This window comes from Carettochelys insculpta, chromosome 1 (genome assembly GCF_033958435.1).
Source record: "Carettochelys insculpta isolate YL-2023 chromosome 1, ASM3395843v1, whole genome shotgun sequence".
Lineage (NCBI taxonomy): Eukaryota > Metazoa > Chordata > Testudines > Carettochelyidae > Carettochelys > Carettochelys insculpta.
The window spans coordinates 88,420,905-88,442,571 of NC_134137.1; the positions used below are offsets into that span (position 1 = coordinate 88,420,905).

The 21,667-nt window shown below is 38.5% G+C and overlaps 1 protein-coding gene across 7 annotated transcripts in view; it reads right to left on the minus strand.

Moving 5' to 3' along the window:
* MYCBP2 (MYC binding protein 2) overlaps window positions 1–21,667 on the minus strand; it is a 354,939-nt gene that overhangs the window by 22,144 nt on the left and 311,128 nt on the right. For 6 of the 7 annotated variants that reach the window (XM_074989094.1, XM_074989085.1, XM_074989075.1 and 3 more), the window contains 10 exons: window positions 19,282–19,347; window positions 17,334–17,573; window positions 16,331–16,429; window positions 15,336–15,416; window positions 13,859–14,125; window positions 11,275–11,558; window positions 10,918–11,014; window positions 7,515–7,634; window positions 4,445–4,546; window positions 1,514–1,642 (listed from right to left, as the gene is read on the minus strand). In XM_074989094.1, the coding sequence (XP_074845195.1) occupies window positions 1,514–1,642; window positions 4,445–4,546; window positions 7,515–7,634; window positions 10,918–11,014; window positions 11,275–11,558; window positions 13,859–14,125; window positions 15,336–15,416; window positions 16,331–16,429; window positions 17,334–17,573; window positions 19,282–19,347 (1,485 nt within the window). The remainder of the gene's footprint in view (window positions 1–1,513; window positions 1,643–4,444; window positions 4,547–7,514; window positions 7,635–10,917; window positions 11,015–11,274; window positions 11,559–13,858; window positions 14,126–15,335; window positions 15,417–16,330; window positions 16,430–17,333; window positions 17,574–19,281; window positions 19,348–21,667) is intronic. The other variant, XM_074989050.1, reaches the window with a different exon arrangement.

Below are 21,667 nucleotides of genomic sequence, written 5' to 3' on the forward strand. Positions count from 1 at the left end.
AATGATCAACTCTACTTCCATTGTACTTCAGTGGGACTCTAAAGATCATGTCACTTCTATCTTGATGCCAAAACAAGAAGTTTAGGAACAAAATTCTAGGTCTGAAAATGTTGTAGTATATGTGGGAGAGGGATTTGCAGGAGGAGGGGGTGATAATGAGTGTGAAGTTGTTCCTGTCATGGTAGAATGCATGAAAGACAGACGTGTATTAATGAAAAATTTGTGAAACTGCCATCATAAATAGAAAGGGGGAGGGGAGGAACATGAAAAGTCCCTTAGATCCACAATGTAGAGGTTACAGGCTGGGTCTACACATGCTGCTTCTTCTGAAGAAGTGACATGGTAATGAGCTATCCAAGATGCTAATGAGGTGCAGATGCAAATCTCCCATGCCTTATTACCATATCAGCACGTGGTTCGGAGTCCAGAATAAGCTCTTCTGGACTCCAAAGTACACGTGCAGATGCATGGCCTGTGGGGATCTTCTGGAAGGAAACCCTCCTTCTGGAAGACCCTTCCTTCTCAAAATTTTGGGGAAGAGGAGGCTTCTGGAAGGAGGGATTCCTTCTGGAAAATCCCTGCAGGCCGCGCATCTGCATGTGTACTTGGGAATTTAGAAGAGCTTCTTCCGGACTCTGAACCATGTGCTGATATGCTAATGAGGTGCAGAAAGTTTGCATCTGTGCTTCATTAGCATGTTCCAGATAACTCATTACTGCGAGACTTCTTCTGGAAGAAGCGGCACATGTAGACACAGCCAGAGTGTAGTTCTGAAGGGATCTGAAAGTAAGAATTTGGTGTTTAAACATGAATTTAGATGTAACATTGTCTGTCATTGTAAGCGTATCTGGGGCGCAGTATGAATACTAAAGCTCACTTGCATCAGAAGGCACTTGAAGGAAGACAATGAAAGCAAGGGAAATGGTGCTCACACATTAGAATGGGATGGAGAAATTTGTGGTGAAGAATAGTGAATAGCTTTTGAGTGAGTGACTGGCCTAAAGGGAAAAAAGGAATAGGTTAAGCAGCATGAAGTAAGGGAGGGAGAGAGAGAGCAATAACAATCATGAAAGCATGTCAGGCCCAAAAAACTGAGAGGGGAAGGGGTTAAGGAGCAGAAAACAGTGTGAAGAGGTGCCAAAGAGATCAAACAATTAATGGTGTTCATAAGTATGGACTCCTTATGAAAGCAGGAGTAAAGAGGGCATTTCTGGATGAATTTTTAGTTATGGAAGTCTAAATATTCCTTGGACTTTTCTAGAGTAATCCAATTGATGTTAAAATTGGAAAGAAAACGTGGAGATTATGAGCTAGAGCTGAGGGATTAGGGACTGACATTACAGTACTATTCATAAAAACATTTTTAAGGTCATATAGATCAGTAGACTAAAATGCAAAATTAAACACAAACCTTTCTATCCCTTTTAGCTATTGCTCAATACCACTAACAGCATTCTAATCTGATTTGTGATTAAATAAAAAAATAATGTACTGAAATGTTTATTCACTCTACCTGTCTTTGATGAGTTTTCGTCCGCCGATGAAGATGAAGGAATCTGTCGCAGTCTGTACATAAATTCCCACAGGCATTACATAAAATGATTGCAGGGGTTTCACCATCATCATGGTTATCACACATTGGCTAAAAAACAAAAACAGTGAAATAATTCCATATATATTAAACCATCTCAACTCCCCTCTCCCTGTGGGCTCCGCAAAAAGTTAAAACAAGATTAATCTGAGATCCTTTTAGAGTATAAATTGTCAGCTCTGACATGATATCTAAAAACAGTTATGCCTGGAAGAAATGTAAGAAACAAAAGAGTAGTAATGTCTCCAATCCAAACTTGCTTAATTTAATGAAAATTAGGTCACATTCATCATTAAATATCTGGGAATCTCTTTTCAGATTCAGTGAGATTGAAGTCTTGCAGTGTCAACTGACATGTTACTCAAATTTTAGATGCATGCTATATTTAACAGAAAAGAAATATGGAAACTGACGTTTGGGAGCCCTAAAAGTTCCCCTGATGTGACATGCTGCTTATTCTCTTCAGTTACATAATCAAGACTGAAGTATTTCACAGTAGGATGAGAATAAATATGCTGGGGAAAAAATCCCTAAATTCCACTGTAAAAGTTTATTCTACTGTGATAAAATATCCGTCATTCCCATCTCTATTGCCACACAACCAAATCCTCCTTCCAGCAAGGCATGCAAGGGAGCAGGGAACTCTAAGCAGGTGTCAGTAGCTCTTCTCTCTTACTGCTATACTAGTCACAGAAAGGTAGTGGTGAGCATCTCCCTAGCTCACAGCTTACAATTCTGACTTCCCCTACTACCTAGGTGCTACCTAGGTTCCAGCTCTGGCTCTCCACACCCTGCTGTCTGGCTTTACTGAAAAAGCACAGAGACTGTACTGTAATCCAATGAACTTCTCACTGTGGTAAAACAGGAGAGAACAGACAACTGAAATCTGGTTCTTGGAAGGCAAAAATAAATCCTTTCCCCTCAAACAAATGGTTGTGCAGTGTCCATATTAACATTTACAAATGTGTAATCACCTTGTATTAAGTGACAATCAGTTAGCCTCTTTTGTTAAAGCTGTTCCTTTTGTATAATAAACTTAAATAGTCATTGGAACAATGACTTCCACCTCCTATGAGCGCCCTAATCAGTTGGCTATAGGATCATATTCACACTCCCACTGTGACCCAAGGACTAGTCAGGTATTTATACAAAGTGGAACAGATTTAACAGGACAGAAACAACAGAAGTGGTAGCTCACGGTATAATTTCCAGTCCAGTCCTCGATATATGGACCTCTGTGAGATATATATATATATGTGTGTGTGTGTGTGTATATGAGAGAGAGAGCGAGCTACGTGCTATAAATATCTGGGTCTGGACTGGAAATTATATAGACCTGGATAAGTGGGTCTATCCCACGAAAGCTCACCACCTAAAAATCATTTTGTTAGTCTTTACAGCGCTACATGACTGCTGTTTTGTTTTGTTAGGATAGAAACAAACCCATCTTAGATTTCCCTATAGCCCATTGGCTAAGGCATTATTCTGGGCAAGGGGAGATCCAAATTTAATTCCTGCTTAATTTATTTATAAAGTGGAATGGTTTAAACGGAAGATACTAACAGACTCACCCACAGAATACACTGGGCTAATAAAGGGGAACACCACCACCTCTTTCTCCCTTTTTTGGTTTCAGAAATGCAGCCATGTTACTCTATAGCTTCACAAAGAACAAGTAGTCCTGTAGCACCTTAAAAGCTAACAGATGCAGAAAGTCACAAGCTCTTGTGGGTATGACCCACTTCTTCAGATTATTATTCTGTATTTTTTTAATCACTCTCACCCTTTAAAATGCCCAGTAACAAAAATGTTTCATGTGGAACAAAACGTTCTGTTCAACCTGAAGTGTACTTTTTGCCCGCTTTTTCAGAATGTTTGGCCAACTGAAAAGGTTCAGATGTGTCCAAAACCAAAAATTTTTGGAACTGCTTGTAAACTGAAATATCATTAAGTCAAGTTTACCAGTAATTCATTGGCTGAGTCTACACTACCTCCCTACTTCAAACGGTGCTTTATTAAGCAAATTTCCCCCTCCCCCACTTCCAAGTTACTGCGGGGGGGTGGGATTTGCTTAAAGAAGTGCTGCATATGCACCACAGCACTTCGTTAATAAATTCCCAACACCCTACTTACCATCCTCCCTTCGAAGTAGGGAGGTAGTGTTGACAAGCCCATTATTACCACCAGATGAGACTAGTTTTAGGGTTGGCGTCTACACCAACATCCTTTCCAGTGACAACTGATGAATAAATCATTTAAGGCTTCATTGCTCCCTTTAATCACTGGTGGGCCAATGTAACTGCCAGTACTCTTGACAGTTTTTCTATTTTAGATATATTTAAAGATTTTTAAAGATTAAAGATTTTTTTTTTCATTTTTTGCTATTTGATCTACATATTGGGTGTGTCTACACTAGGAACTAACTTCAAAGTTAGGGGCAACTTTGAAGTAGCTAGCAGAGTCTAAACATGTTTTTCTCTTACTTTGAAGTTAACTTCGAAGTAGGGAGCCTACCTTCAAACACCTTACTCCATTCTGAGAATGGAGTAGTGTCCTGCTTCGAAGTTTAACTTCAAAGTATGGTGTGGGTAGATGTGCAACTTTGAAGTTATTTTTGTAGTGCAGACATAGCCATTGGGTCCCACATTGTTTGTTCCTTTTTACTGGATATTCCCCTGGGTTTGACTTGTATTTTCTGAACATTATCTGGATAGAACAACATTTTTGGGAAATGTGAGAATGTTTGTTCTACACATTATGTGGTATTGTAATAATTGTCATTTTTACTGCTTGTTTGAAAAGTAAATTCAAGTTTAAAACAAACAAACAAACAAACTTGAAAAAAAAACTTACCAACTGTTTTTGTTGTCCATCTTTTCCCATCCATCTTCCAGAAGACAGTCTATCTACATGGTCCTGATCAAGCACACACAGGGATGCTAGGGCTAACCAGAGCTATTGAAAGAGCAGGTTGGATTGTAGAAATGTTTCAAGGAGACACAAAAGATTAAACTAAATCTAACTCTCATGATGAGGAATAAACAATTTTACAATTGCCTTTTTTCAGGTCAATCCACATAGTACCATATTGCATAAAAAGAATCAGGCACATGAATTTTGGATGCAAATCTCAATGGCTTAAAATTATAAATGTGTTAGTTAACCAACTATGCCACAGAGAGAGAGGCAGAGAAGGAAAACCATAGTATGCTGCAGAAAAATAAATGTGGATAAAGCACAACCAGTGAAAAACTGAACCACCTTTATCAATACACCTAGGCTATGTCTACACTTGCCCCAAACTTCGAAGGGGGCATGGTAATCAGGATGATGGGAGAACACTAATGAAGTGATGTGATGAATATGCAGCACTTCATTAGGCTAATGCTCCTCCACAGCAACTTCTAAGTGTCAGACTTCAAAATAGTGGCATGCCATGTAGCCACGTGCACTTTGAAGTGCCTGTGCTACTTCAAGTGCTTTTACTCCCCAAAATTTTAAATTTGAAATATTTATAAAAACACTAAACAGAAGAAAGAGTATTTTTCAATTTGCCTCTTACAAGTACTTTATTGCAGTCTATTGTGAAACTCCAATTTACAAATATAGATTTTATTTGTTATATAACTGCACTTAAAAACAAAACAATGCAAAACTTCAGAACATACAAGTTCACTCAGTCCTACTTCTTATTTTGACAATCACTAGGCTACGTCTACAATTAGAAAAAACTTCGAAATGGCCATGCTAATGGCCAAATTGAGGAATATTAATAAGGCACGGAAATGAATATTCAGTGCCTTATTAGCATGCCGCCAGCCAAGGCACTTTAAAAGTGCCATGGTTTGCTCGCCTGCAGCTCGTCTATATGGGGGTCCTTTTTAAAGGACCTTGCCAACATTGAAATCCCCTTTTTCCTATCAATGTGATAGAAAACTTTTAAATTATTACTTGCCCTGAACAATTAGAAATATTTCTGAAGTTAACAAATAAATCTTTACATGTTTATTTTTCACTACATGAATGTCAAGTTGATTAGTGTTATTCCTCCACACCATAGGAACACATACAACTTAAAAATGGAATATTATATGCTCTGTGATTTGAAGCAATTACTAGGATCCTACCAAATTCAAAGTCCATTATGACCAATTTCATGTCCCATAAGATTTGACAATTGGTGAATTTCATTTTTTCATCTCTTTAAACCTGTATTTTTCACGGTATTATCTTAAACCTGAATTTTTCATGGTAGTATACTGTGAGGTCCCAATCCAAAAGGATATTGGTGGGGCAGAAGACTCCACAAACCTGTTGTAGGGAGGTCAAGAGTTTGTCTCCCTCACTGATGTGCTGCTTTTAGAGCTGGACTCTTGCAGAACTTACTGCAACTGCAAGATTCCAAGAGGTAGAAGTGGGTCTGATCTTCACTGTGCTGCTGGGACTACCCCAGCTAGAGGCTCCTCACAGCTAGCCCTGGCTTGCTTGGGAGAGGCAATATTTACTCACTCTCTTTGCACAGCTGCAGAAACCACTGAACCCTCTGCCTCATACTCAGCTGCAGGAACCACAGGCTGCTGCCCAGCCCCAATGTTCTGCAGCTGGGGAGGCACCCAGAGGTGGATTTGGTTGGGTCCCCCATTCCAATCAGTAGAGCAGTTCACAGGAGAGGAACAAGTCCTGTCCCTCCACCACCCACTTGGAGCTGGAAGTCCCCTTTGATGGGCCTTGCAGCAGCTCAGGGAGATGATCTAATTCCACAAGCCTCTTCCAGTTGCAGGAATCTTAGGCTGCTGCCCAGTCCAAGACAGTGTTCTGCAGCAGGGGAGTCACCTGGACATGTGTCTTGTCTGGTTTGGTCCAACACCCAGGGCAGTTTTCAGGGGAGGGACAAGTCCTGCCCTTCTCCTGCCCAATCAGAGCTAAGAAGCCCTCTTTAATGGGGCACTCCTATGAACAAGGAGACACCAGATATCACAGGGAAGGGCTTATTTACAACAGCCTATTACATGTTTTTCATGTTCATTAAATTGGTAGAGCCCAGCAATGAGCCTTGGCTCTGCTATTAGAGGGATCTTGAGTTATTCTATGTGGTTGTGGCCACACTTGGCCAAAACTTCGAAATGGCCATGCTAATTGCCAAATTTAAGAATACAAATGAGGTGCTGAAATGAATATTCAGTGCCTCATTAACATGCTGCCAGCTGTCGTGCTTCAAAAGTGCCACTTTCCAATGTGCGCAGGCTGGCTACACGGGGGTTCCTTTTCAAAAGGACCCTGCACATTTTGAAATCCCCTTATTCCTCTCAGCTGAAAGGACCCCCTTTAGCCACGCGCATCTGAAAGTCGCACTTTCAAAGCGCCATGGCCAGCACCATGCTAATGAGGCGCTGAATATTCAATTCAGCGCCTTATTAGTATTCTTCGATTTGGCCATTAGCATGGCCATTTTGAAGTTTTGGCCAAGTGTGGCCACAGCCCGTACGTTGCAAGAAAAAAAAAAAAATCAGATAAATAAATGAAGGAGAAACTCATTTAAAACTATTATGCTACTGTTTATGTGACTTAGCTTTATTAAAACTACAAACCTTAGCGTTACATATATAATTTTGCTTGTACATTACCTAATTATAAATTAGAACTTCAAAATGGTGGTATCCAACACCCTGAAACTGTTACATACAAAATAGTATACATTTACCAGCTCTGCCAACCATGACCCTTCACAGAGTAGGCACATGGCACCTCATCATAGGACATATCCTTAACATAACACACAGAACAGAATTTACTGGTTTTAATTTCTGTTCCTTGTATTTACTACTGTGAGTACATATGAACCCACTTATGTTAACCAGTGGGAGTGACATTAGAGATGATACTGCTGTTTAACAAACTGATGTAAATCTGACAAACTCCTTACCCTGGTTGTTGCAATGCATCGCACTGGTGATCTGTACTCATCTTCCATTTTGGTCAGCGCAATGATGGTTTCAGCAATAGCATTTTTTGTCACACGTGACCAAGCTTCGGACAGATGACCCTGTTAAAGGGATAACTGTATTTTTTTTTTTTCTAAAACACATCAACATATTACTACTTTCCTCATTAAAGTATCAAGCAGAAACAAAACTGCAACTACAGGATCTTAAAGGGAAGTCAGAAATAAAGAAATGTAAGTACAGTGATCACAGTTAAAAACAGCATTCAGTTACCACACTTATTTCTTCTTCAAAGCATACAGAAAAATGATTAGCCTCAGTAATGTGATAATTACTGGCAAATGCCAGCTTTGGCCTTATCTAAACTTGCAGCTGCACGTAGGGTACATGTAGCTCCATGCTGCAGTGAATGCTGTCCAAACTCTCATGGAGTGAAAGGTTCCAGCAGGGGAAAACACAGGGGAAAGGCTCCAGCAGCAGGAGACTACATACCCCAAACCAGCAGGGTAGACATGGGAATTAGTACTTAGGCTTGCAGAAAGCTAGGTATGATATCTACCACAGGTTCAGGCATTTAAGGCACTCTAATCTACCCATCTCAGAGCGGCTCACCATCTACATCAATATTTACGCTAGTTTCGGTATCCATATTCTACACATCATTTCAAGTATAGACCTATCCTTTGTGCAGTGCCTCTGCAGGTTCATACCCTTGGGAACTTAGTGACATGAACTAAGAATTATCTAGAAAGCATGACAACTGGGGAAGTGCGCATAACCCTCACCAATCTAAGAGCTTTCTTCGGGAACATGGGAGGAACAGAGCTAACATTCCATCTTAACAGTAAGAAAAAGGGAACATATAATAGCAATACTTACTAGAGGGAAGGGAGAAAAATTTAGGCTGCAGCAGCTAATATCAGATGACCGTGTTACAGATGATACTGCAGTACTTGTCACTCATCCCTAACATTAACTATTTTCAATCACAGATTCCTCCTCTTGATTCACAAAGGCACTGCCACCTCCCAGACAGTAACATATAATGCTACAAAACATTTCTGTAACTCCCACTATACTGCACGCTCAACTCCAAACTCATACTTTCACTATAAAATGTAACATGAATTTAAAGAGTAAACCCTGTGAACGGCACAGACATATGGGTTTTGTAGAGACTGGAGTTCAATATTTGCATTACAGTACAAGTTCAGTTTTAGGGACAATTGTCCAAGCCTGCCCCTTGCAGCTTGGGCAAAGGGCAAGTTATGTCGAGAATCCAGGATAGAGCAGGCCCCTCACTCATGGGTATCCCTCTCTGCTCAGCACAGCTGTAGGTCATAGACAGAGGAAGCACATATATGAAACTAATATATGAAACCATAATTATAAATACTCTTCAAAACTGTGTCCCTTGCACAGATTAAAGTAAAACAGCTGTTTCGTTATTAACATTTTAAAAACTGAAAATAATACTAATTTATAAAGATATTTAATCAATGTCATATGTAAGGTACACATTAACAAATCCAGTGGTACTCTCTTTTCATTAATGGGTAAAACATGATTTTTTTATTAAAAAATATAACAAACACATTCTTCCCACCAGTAGGTACACATTAACTAATAAAACAAATCCAATGCATCTCTATATTATAACTGATGTGCTGGATGGGATCTGCAAAAGAGTGAAACTTTGCCTTGAAATGAATAGATTTTTGAGCTATCCTTGAGCAGACAGAGTGGGGGCAGTCAAGCAGTTTCATTAACCTCCTAAACTTCATTCTGAGTATATCAGAAACGTGTGTACTCTAAGCTTCCGCAGCCATAATTTACATTTCTTATTTCACTCTGAATACCACAGAAGCAGATAATTTTGCTTATTTGTACTGTCAAAACAAAGCGTGTAATACAATCTTAAATATGGTATGGTAATCAGCTCAACTTTAATAAAAGGAGTGACGCTATTCAAGAAAGTTCTTTTAGTAACTAAATTGGTGTTGAGAAAAATACTGAAAGTAATAAAGATGAATTCCCAAAAAATTTAAAGCAAGTCAGATGACCAAAGGACATCCTCAGTTCGAGGTGCAAGTTTGGTGTAAGTCACTTTCCCAAGATCACCTAGGACCTCTCCGACAGAGGTAGAGCTAGAATCCATTCTCCAGGGTGGCATTTAATTGCCTCCCCTAAAAGACCATCCCTTTCCACAATACTCAGCCTCATGCACTACACAATACTCAATGCAAAACACAGTCCACACGTTAATGTGCACGTGGCAGAATCCTCTCTGGTGCCTTAAAGGTTGATCCTGGCTGGCACCAAAGAATTAGAGAGGTATTAATTTGCAAATACCCCTAGAAGAAATATGTATTTCCAAATGCTATAAGAATGAGAAAATGCATCCATTTATGTAAGGAATGTCTTACAGACATCAAAAGTCCTTCTTGAGAAAAATGAAGTTAAGAAATGAGCCTGAGACAGAGGACACTGAAGTGGTTGCACTTGCAACAAACATTCTTGATTCAGAATTCCTTCTGTTTCTGTAACATCTTGAACTCTTGCACACTCACGTTCAAATCTTTGGTCTTCAGGAAAACAACAAGCATTTCAGCCTACTGCAGCCAAACAATTCCCAACAATAACTTCATTTATAGACAGGATGACACTTGAATACGATCTCAAAGTTGACCAAGCACTCAAAAGTGTGAAAAATAGTACTGGCATTCCATTATAAGTCACTGAAAATAGTTATTGGCAAATAGCATTTAAACTATTGGGACCATCACACTAGTCTGTTAACCAAGCAGACATTCCTTGAACAAATCTGTTCTGTTGTCAGAAGTCAGACATGTCATACATAGTTTGCCAAAGTTATAAGCAACTATAGTAGGAAGTAGGGTTTTATAATGGCAAGTGCTGGACAATCTTACTAACAGGTGGCTCTACTACTTTTGCCTAAAACAAATTACACACAAATACATAAAAATAACATTACACTTGTAAAGTTAAACATTTAAAAAAGAAAAATTCAGTAGCTAAGCTTGCCAGTGACAGTTCAATTAATAATTTCCTTTGAGTTAAAATGGAGTTTTGAATGCTCACCATGCCTGATAAAATTATGTTCAAGGCGTCTCACATTGGCCATCTAACGAGAGGAACAAAGTGAGCCACTATTTCTGAAATTTTGCCTAAGTGATGTATTCAACAATATACAGAAAATCTTGGCAGAGTCAGAGAGAGACTGTCTCTTCTCTTCACAAGACCTCTTGTCCCATTTAGTGCACTAACTGAGACAGGGCTCCTGAAGAAAAAAACAGTACATGAACTGTTCAGTGATCAGAAATGTTTCAACATCAAAGTAACATGCAGAATATGGAAACTTACTGCAGCCATATCCTTAATCAGTTTAATAATGATTTCTGAAATCTGTGTAGGAGTTGAGCCCTTCATCCACCAATGGCTTTCACCTCGACGAATATAGCTGTAAAAGGATAATAAATAAGATGATAAATGAAATTAATAAAGGTAATTCTTTAGTATATTTAAGAAGTAACCACAGGAACATTACATTTATTAATTCTTACACCAACATAGTACTACTTCTTGTCAAATTAAATAGTTCTAATAATGGGGTGCAAATATTTATGTTCAAATTATAAAAGGGAGAGCTAAAGAGTATTTTACTTTAAAATCTCTGGCTTTTGTTTGTCATTAGCTTGACAGAATAGAACTGCTACCAACCTAGAATTGAAAATCATTGGAAGTGTAACTGTAGTAACTCCTTTGCCTGCAGCAGTGCCAGCCGTTCCTGTTATAGTAGTTCCTTTGGCTTTTAGCTGTACAGTAAGTGCTTTGGCAATGCACCCCAGGAACATGTCCAAGATACCCAGTTTATTCCAATCTCCTTTTTCTGTCGAGTGAATAATATCACTTATATCTGCTGGTGGCAGAGACTTCACTCCTATGATACTAGCCAAGCGACTAGGGGTCACCTCTGGCAGAACACGTCTTAATAATGATGTGACCTAGGAAGAAGAACCAAAGCAACACAAAAGGAGATATCTGAATTTTCAAAGCTATATTCAAAAGTACCTTTTCCTTATTTATAAGATATCTCAGTATATCATTTTCGTAAAAGAGCTAATCTACTTTTTAAACATCTAAATCATCTCTCAGGACTTTTGTGATATATTTACTGTACTTTGTAAGTTATACAGTAAAGTCTCAGAGTATGCAAATCCAGAGTACGCAACCCACTCTTACGCGGCTGACCCCCGATTCATACAGTAATCCCACACTATATGCAGCTTCACGTTGTGTGAAACTTGCTTTAAATGAGAGTTTGACACAATGCGAAACTTGTGGGTCTCAGCCTGCCTAACTTCCTGCAGCTGCAGGTAGCTAGGCAGGCTAAGAGCCCCTTCCTCCTGCCTTCCAAGAGCGCAGCCACTTGACAGCCACTCAGGTTCAACCCCGTTAAACCCCCCACCAGCTCAACCCCGCCCCCCCGAGCGCCCCTGCTCACCTTCCACAAGTGGGGGGCTCCAGCTGCACACCTAGGGAGTCCCTCCAGCCCACACAGACCCGGCTCCCACCCCTGTGCCCCAATCTCCCCACACACCTGGGCCACTAACCCCACCACACCCAGCCCCCACCCCACAACCTTTGTGTGGCCTCAGCATGCATGGGGCTCCAACCTCCCACAAACACCTCACCCTGATGCACCCCATACAATTCCTCCCCTACCCAGCTCAATGCCCCCACAGACCCAGCTCACCCCACTGCGCGCAGGGCTCCAGCTTCAACCTGCACAGGGGGCTCCGGCTCCTAGCCCCCGGTGTGCTCTGTGGGGCTCCGTGGTTTAGGCCCCACTAAACCACCCTGCCCCGGTGCACCCCCCACAGTTCAACCCCTTGCCCCCGCAGCCCCAGCTTACTGCCCTGTGCATGGACTCCAACTTCAATAAGAAAAGTAATGGCTCTCTGATTTTAAAGAAAAGTTTCTGTTTCCTGTATTTGACTAATTTTGTAATAGTACCACGAGAGCAACCTTTGTAAATAAAAGCCGACAATTGGAAAGAGCTATTTTTAAATGGATATCACTTGCTTTATATTCACAAACAGGACTAGACATAGTTTAGTTACTGAGAAACTGTGGTCTTGTATAATTTCAGAAACAGAGCTTTCATTTTTTTTTAAAAATTAAGCTTATAGTACTTATAGTGCTCCTAATTTTGAAGAAAAAAATTGAAGAAGTGATTAGTGCAACTTTTCTCTGTCTGAATCTGCAAGCATTCTGAAAGAATTGGCTCAGTGTGGTATGAATTCCTTTATAAATATCAATGGGGCATTTATTCCAACACCAGCTTCTTCTTGCCAACATCACCCAGAAACATGTGCATTGCAGGAAAAAAATGCAACTATCTCAGCCAGGTACACTCAGGCATGTGTGGAGTTCCCTTTCTGGCACCTCCGCCAAACTAAGAGGAAGAGCAGATGTCTGCCTACACTCATGTCTATGAGGGGATGATGGACCACAATATCACTTCAGTAGCAATAAAAATGAATCCATGCTGCTACCTGGTCCTCTTCAGAAGAAGGCAGGGTACTTTCTGCCACAACTACTCCCAGCTGAGGGAGGAAGTTGATGCATAGGATCATTCTTCATTTTCAAATGATTATTGTGCTGCATTAATTTGTATTACACAAATTTTTTTTTTTTAAATTAAAAAAAGTGATTATCCCCTCCTGTATGGGCCTGTCACATAACAATGCAAGAAGACCCTTAGAATCCTGTGCTGATCTGGGGAGAATTTCCACTGCTGTAAGTATAAGGCACTTCAAATTGTTATAAAAGGCTCACAATGCAAACTTTTTGGGAAGAGACAGACTAGGATGCAGCCTGAGACCCTGATCAGTGATACCATCTGCAGACATCTGGGAATATATATTGAGTGGGCAGCAAATGCTATAGTTCTGATGGCAAAACCAGATTATATTTCAATCCCTGTTTTCAAAAGATCTAAACTTTTGAATAATTTTGCATTCAGGCTAATGCTTCGCTACAGTCACACTATGAAAGTATGCTTTTACTTTATCTGAGAATATGTTATACTTTGTCTTTGAAGATTATTTTGAATTTGTCAGTGGAAATTACATACATATATATTTTGTAAATTGAAAATCAGTTATAAGGCAAACAATTAACTGAATAAAAATCATTTCACATACATAATATACAGTCAAGCATATTATCATCTAATTTTCAGCACTGGATTAATTTGCTGAAGGTACAGTAAGAGATAAGGGGCAGCGAGCACACTCACCTGTCTCTGTACCCTGGGTGAAGCAGTATGCAGTAGTGAGAAAAGATCCTGGAGCAGAGTCAGCTGCTGAGCCAGGTACTGACGACCTACATTGGAACCACTCAGCGCCAGAACCATGGAGAGCAACTCAAAGCAATAAGCATCAGAAGAGGCATCTTCATCATTAGGCTGTGAGTTGGCATTTTCCTTGCTAGAGATGGCATGCTCCCATTCCTCACGAACACGGGTTGCTTCCATTCGGATAGCCTGGACTATATGAGCACATACCTAACAAAACACGTCACACACGCAGTGGCTTAGTAACACCTAAAACATGCAAAAACACCTTCAAGACTGCAGTGGTAAACCAAAAAAGCTCATAGAATTTATATGATTTTTCTATCCTACTACTCCCACTATAAAGGCAAATTAAGGATAAGGTGTACCTACAATACTGAATTTGCTGAACTCAATTTGTGAAGTACCACTTATATATATCTATTTTCTAGGTTTTAAATAAAAAACATAGTTAAGTAGAAGTCAAAAGATACATACATCTTCCCAAAACCAAATACCTCCTTAACACAACTTTAAAATCTCTTTTTTGATCTCACACTTAAGAAATGTTAGACAATAATAAACTCCCTTATTACATGTACATACACATTATTAATGGGTATATTATCAACAAAATAGCATATTAAAAAGTAAACATATTTAAAAGATGTTAAATCTTCTGAGGCTTGGCTTTTCACAAGTGCAAAAGGGAAACAAATCTTGCTGCAATTAAATGGGAGAGGTATATTATGCTCTCCTGAGCTCCTTTGAAGATCTCTCTTATAATGTTTATCCCTCATAAAATGGCTAATATTACTACTGAAAGAAGAATTTAGTTAAACAAAAAGTCTTAAGAAATTTCTTGAAGTTTCCTCACATGCATCATTGCCACTCTTCTGTGTTTAAGTAAAACATGAAATAAACAGATGAAGCTAAGCAAAACCCCGATGCAAACATCCAAAGATACTGTGGGTAGGGTAGTTTCAAAATTCAAACCCTGATCATCTTGCTAGCCCCTGTCCATAATCTAAGAAATCTAAACTTGTTTTTAGATGTCAGGAAAGGGGAAAGTGTTTTAAATAAGTATCTAACAATTGGTAGCTGAGATTCATCTGAAATATTGAACAAGCTATGTCAGCATTAACTGTTAGTAAAGATTGGGGCAATAAGTAATCAGTTCAACTATAGTTTTAAAAGAAGATACGCAGGGTAAAATATTTTTAGTTACAATCCAAGGCTATATTTTGAAGTCAAATTACAAATTGTTAAATATTATGCAAAATTTATAAAGAAAATACAGCCTTAAGTATGGCAATATTATTAAGAATGAAAATAGTGAAGTGAAAAAACGTCATACAACAAAAGATTATATTTATGATCTTTCCCAATAGTTACAATTTACGGTAGACATTTAACTTACAAGACAGAGTACTGCACAAACCTGTTTTTGTAAATTTGTCAGTTTGCTCCTGCTGAATATGATTCCAACCATGTGCTCTTTTAGATCTGCATCTGAAGTTGCCTTTATTAAAATAAAAAGTAACATGAGATTAAGACGATCTGAAGCATTTTTGAACTGTTGCATCAGTGAATGGGTAACATCAATCTATTTTCTACAAAAAGTGAGCGGATTACCGTAACATACTGATGCGTAACAAAACAATATGTAACTAAGATAAATCAATTAAGAAGACTGACAGAGATCAGCTGTTTACTTCCATTCTGTTATATATGTAAAATATAAAAGCTCAGAGTACATATGCTTGGATACCGGTCTCATTTCAAACAAATTCTGTCTTCTAAGTCCCACCTGACAAATTTAACTAATACTGATCACCACTGAAAGTTTTTACAATTTAATGCGCACAGACAAATTTTACAGTCTTTATATATTTTAAATTGAACATCCAGAAGGAGAAACTCAAAAAAAAATCCAGGGTTTATAATCTGTATTGTGTTATGACAAAAGCAACAAAAATCAGACATTGCTTTTTCCATGACCTGCCATAAATCGCCTACAGTTAATTCAATGGTTGTGAAATCTGCTGAACTGACAACAATGGAAATGGAAGTCTTCTATCCAAAACAGATTTCTCACACTGCCATGCAACTGATCTACAAAAAGCTGCAGGTGACTCATTAAAGAGCCACTTGTGGCTCCCAAGCCTGAGTATCACTAATTTGTACCATTATTACTATGATTCTTTAAAGAAAACCTATAGCCCCAAATTATGATCTATTAATAAAATATTACACAAAATACCTCTAATTATGTTTTTAAAATAGGCAATCGTAGCCAAATAATATTGTTGGGGTGTGAGGAACAACAGTAAGAGTAACAGGATATATTATGATATGAGCAAAATAAAATTTGACTGAAAATCATCTGGGATAACTAATTTCAGTAAAATAATAATTGCAGAACATAAATAATACATTGTGTACTTTTTCTTCTCCTTCCGGGGAGGATAGCAGAGTTTTTTCTTCTTGTTCTGGGGTTGGCTCAGCATCCCCAGAGATGAGTTTTCCAAATACCTGTAAAAAGACAAAGATTAAACAAAGTTCAAAACTACGCTCATATAGATATACATTTTTCCCCGCAGACAAACAAAATTACCAATATTTTGCTATTATTCTTTGTAGTTTAAAATTGATTACCACTGCTCAGTTTTGTATACCATGTATCAGATTTTCTGATTGCTGGGAACAGCATAGGAAAAGAGAGAAGTCTACACAAGCAGCCAGCACCAGAGACTAACAATTAATTGAAATATGTTACTGTCTTTAAAAGCGTGTCATTCTACGCTGAAAATGTCTAGTTTGATCTCCAATTTCTGTGATAATATTTCTCACCAGACAGATGATGGTGATTCAGGATGTCTGAATCCATATTATTTATATTCCACTAGCACTGAAAGGCCCTGCTCAGGATTTATATGCTATGTAATGCACGAACACAAATAACAGCAATTGCACCCTTTAAAGGTTTACAGTATAAAATGACAAGACAGACAAAAGAATACAACATACTTTTTAAATGGAATGAACTCATGAGGTAGCAGGTGTGAACAAAAGCAGCGGGAAGAACAGGAAGACATGGAGATAAAACAAGGGAGAGGAAGGACGAGGTAGCATGTTGTTGGCATTGTAGAAAAATGGGGTCCTGGACTGATTAAATCAAAGAAAGCAAAACAAATCAACTATAAATCAGAACAATGTAAAAGGACCAGAAAGATATTTATTTCATCAATGTCTTTAATCATTGTATGAAGTATTAATTCAAGTTATTTTCTACCATAGCTAACATCGACTCTATCACCACCTACACACAAATTAAAACAAAACAAAAAGATGACTTTTTTTTAAAGGAATAAGTAATTAAATCTCCACAGCTTTAATATTCACCAGTGTTTCACAATATGAGATTGCAATATCCCACCTGGGATGTAATGAGGCGGAATACTCGTAATGTCTCAGCTTCACAGTTTCTTTGCTGAGCTACACTTGCTGAGATTTGGCCTGCAATTTTAATACTTTCACCATCTTTCCATCCCAGTACTTTCACTTGTCGAACTCTGAGCGTGTTCTCTGGGCCCTTCAGTTCAATTTTGATGATGTGATTATCTCCACCAGGCAGTTCACTTGTTACCCAGCCAATGTGTCTTGAATCCAAATCAACCTTATGAAGAGGAACGTAAAGATACGAATTTGAAACATGTTGTCAGGCTGAGTCACCTGTCGCTGGTGAGGTACAAATTATCCAGCACACACTGCAGAAACTACATATAGCTTAGATGACACACAAATGTCAGTTGTGAACAATAAGATCATAAAACTATTTTATTATAAAACTACCAATCTTCACAGGCTAAGATTTCAAAGTCTGAAAGTACAAATAAAAAAAGACACACAACTATTCAATTTCTGTTCACTTAATAAAACGCTTCAAAACCTGGGTCTGTTTAGTTTTGAGAAAAAGACGGAGAGTGGACCTAAAGGTTGTACAAGTAGTGATGGGCTTAGTCTGCAGCAAGGGAGATATAGGTTAGATATTAGGAAAACCTTTTTAAATGTAAGGACAGTTAAGCTCTGGCACAGGCTTCTCAGGGAGGCAGTGGAATCCCCATCAAAGGAGGTTTTCAAGAACAAGTTGGACAAATATCTGTGAGGGATGGTCTTCTAGGTTTACTGGGACCTGCCTCAGCACAGACTTCCCAGCCGTACATTTCTGTGGGCCTGTGATTCTGTTTGGCCAACAACAGTCATATGAAAATTACAGTAAGAAAAGGGTGCCCGTTTGCAAATGGGGAGGGACAAACTAACCCTGATGTCATGAAGGACCGAGTACCATGTCTTTGGTAACAACACATCAAGGACATGCTTACCAATTAGTGTAAGAAACAAAAACTAAGTCTGAAAAGGCTGAAGGAATCTGATTTTCCACTTAGTCCAAGATTCAAAAAGAAGCTACTTACCCATGCAGCCAGCATTCAAACAGCTAGTAGTATCAAAATAACAAAGCCAATTTATTATTTTTTTCTTGGAAGTTAGAGCAAAGAACTTAAGGCAGATATAATATGATCATGGCTGCTCAAAAAGAGTGGGGAAACAGTTATATTCTGAACAAACTACAAGTGATAGAAAATTCCTGCCAGGAGTTTGTTTTCATAGGAGGGAACTATAGTCTTTGTGGTCCTGACAGCTATTGCAAAATCACCATAGATTAACAGGAAGCAGACTGTGCGAATTGTACAATTTAAACCCCACCCCCACATGGCATTCTATGAAAAAGGCACTGGCCAAAGGTGATGACAGTATCTCAAACAAGAAAGAACGGTTTTGTATGAAGTTTGCAACAAACGTCTTATGTGACTGGTCTGCCATGATATCTCACTATGATTCAATTTCCCCACACGTAAAACTGTGAAGTACTGTGAAGGCCAAGACTATGACATGGTTCAGAAAAAAAAAAAGTTTGATAAGTTCACAGAGGCTAGGTTGGGTAGCGATGGTGTCTCTAACTGCTGTTTGTCAGAAACTGGGACTACCTGACGGGATGGATGACTTGATGATCCATTCCCTCTGGGACACCTGGCATTGGCCACTGTCAAAAGACAGGATGCTAGGCTAGATGGACCTTGGTCTGAACTAGTATGGCTATTCTTAAGTTTTTAAACTTCCTAAGTTGTTGTGAGGTTTAATTTGGTGAACAGTTATAAAGATCTATGGTATGATTTATGGTATGGTATGATATAAAGTTTTTTTGAGATTTATGGTAACACTTATGAATTTCTTCCTCAGATAGACTGTGTGATTTGCATACCCAGGATTATTATTTTTATCATTAATAAGACATTTATACATACAGCAACACATAAATTAGTTACCTGCTTTATTCTACAAAGATCTTCTACTGCCTTACCAGTCAAGAAAGTAATTGAAGTCACCTTGTTCTGCAACAGACAAGTGAAATCATAAAGACTAATCTCCATAATCAATTCTGAAGGTGTGTAGCATTACAGTAATTTCTTCCATATTTACGTTATGGAATGCTTTTTCAAAAAGACTCAAATGGAGCTGCAAATTTAATTTCTTAACAGACAAGTTACCTGCATTTCTAAGGCAATGGAAAGATCTCATTACATACAAAAGTACAAAAAAAGGAAGTGTATAAAAATGAAAGTGATTTTATACAGAATACTTCAGACAATGAAGAACTGCAAAAAATTCCAACTAAATCTGCAAATTGTTTTTTTTCCATTATATGGATCTGAAATGAGGACACACATGAAACACTGCAGACTTACAGATACAACAGCATGGTGCCAAACTATATGCAAACACCCAATGCACTCCATGGCAATGCTGCTGGATTCTGAGGTACTCCATCCACCAGGCTAATGCTACCACAGCAGCCTCAGACATATTAAAGTTGAGGTTTTAAATTACATGAATCAGAGCAGTATTTCTTGTACCATTTAATTTAATGATAAGCTCAATTAGTACTGTTAAGTGATTAAAATTAACTGTGATTCATCACACTGTTAAAAATAACAGAATACCATTTATTTAAATATTTTGATTTTTTCTTTAAGTTTTCAAGTATATTAATTTTATTACAGCACTAAATACAAAGTGTACAGTGCTCTCCATATTTATTTTTGATGACAAACACTTTCACTGTAAAAACAAAAAAAATAGTATTTACCAATGTAGGATTATGGACAAAAATAACTACATTCAAAAATAAAACACTGTTAATTTTTAGTGCCTCAAGTCCACTAAGACCCACTTCTTGTTCAGTCATTCATTCAGACAAACAAATCTGGTTACAATTTACAGGCGGTATCTTCTTATTTACAATGTCACTTGAACATGAAAACAGATGTTTGCATAGCACTGGTGTAGCCAGCATCACAACATATTTATGTTTTTGATGTACTAAAGATTCATATATCCCTTTGTGCTTCATACATCATTCTAGAGGACATGTGTCCATGCTGACGATGGGTTCTGACTGGTAATGATCCAAAGCAGTGCAGAGTGACATATGTTAATTATATGAATCAGATGTCACCAACCCAAAATTGATTTTCTTTTTTTGATGGTTCAGGTTCTGTAGTCTCTGCATTTAAGTTTTGCTCTTGTAAGACTTCTGAAAGCATGCTCTACATATCGCCCCTCTCAGATTTTGGACAGCACTTCAGGGTTTTAAACTTTGGGTTGAGTGCAGTAGCTATTTTTATAAACACGCCATTGATAACAGTCCTTGTGTTTTGTCAAATCTACTGTGAAAATGTTCATAAAACAAACAGTTGTAGGATTAACATCTGAGAGTGCTATAACATGAAACACATGGTAGAATGCAGACAAAAGAGAACAGGAGAGACATAATTCCCCCATCAAAAGAGTTCATTCATAAATTTAACTAACACATTTTTAACATGCATCATCAGCATGGAAGCATGTTATCTGGATTGGTGGCCAAAGCATGAAAAGCCCTAAGAGTGTTTAGCATATCTGGCATGTAAATACCTTGCAATACAGGCTACAAAAACACCACATGAATGCCTGTTATCATTTTCAGGTGACATTGTAAATCAGAAACAGGCAGCACTAAATCCTGTATGTGTAAATAAACTTGTTTGTCTTAGCAACTGGCTGAACAAGAAGTAGGACTGAGTTGACTTGGAGGCTCTAAAGTTTTACATTTTTTTTTGAATGCACATTATGCAAAAAAAAAATCTACATTTGCAAACTGCACTTTCACAATAAAGAAACTGAACTACGGTAACAGCTGTCTCTACACATGCCACTTCTTCTGGAAGCGGCATGGTAATGAGCCGTCTGGAAGATGCTAATGAGGCAAGGATGTAAATTTTCTGGGTCTCTGAATCACATGCCCATATGCTAATGAGTCTCCAAGAAGCTCTTCCGGACTCCAAAATACACGTGCTGATGCATGGCCCACAGGGATCCTCCAGAACTTTGAGGAAGAAGGGGCTTCCAGGAGGCGGCTTTCCTTCTGGAAGATCCCCACGGGCCACGAATTTGCACATGTATTTTGGAGTCCAGAAGAACTTCTTCCAGAGACCGAATCACATGCCCATATGCTAATGAGGCACAGAAAATTTACAACCACGCCTCATTAGCATCTTCCAGACGGCTCATTACCAGGCCGCTTCTGGAAGTCAAGGCATGTGTAGACACAGCCTGCTTGTATGAGGTGAATTGAAAAATACTGTTTTTTATCATTTTTTACTGTGCAAGTAT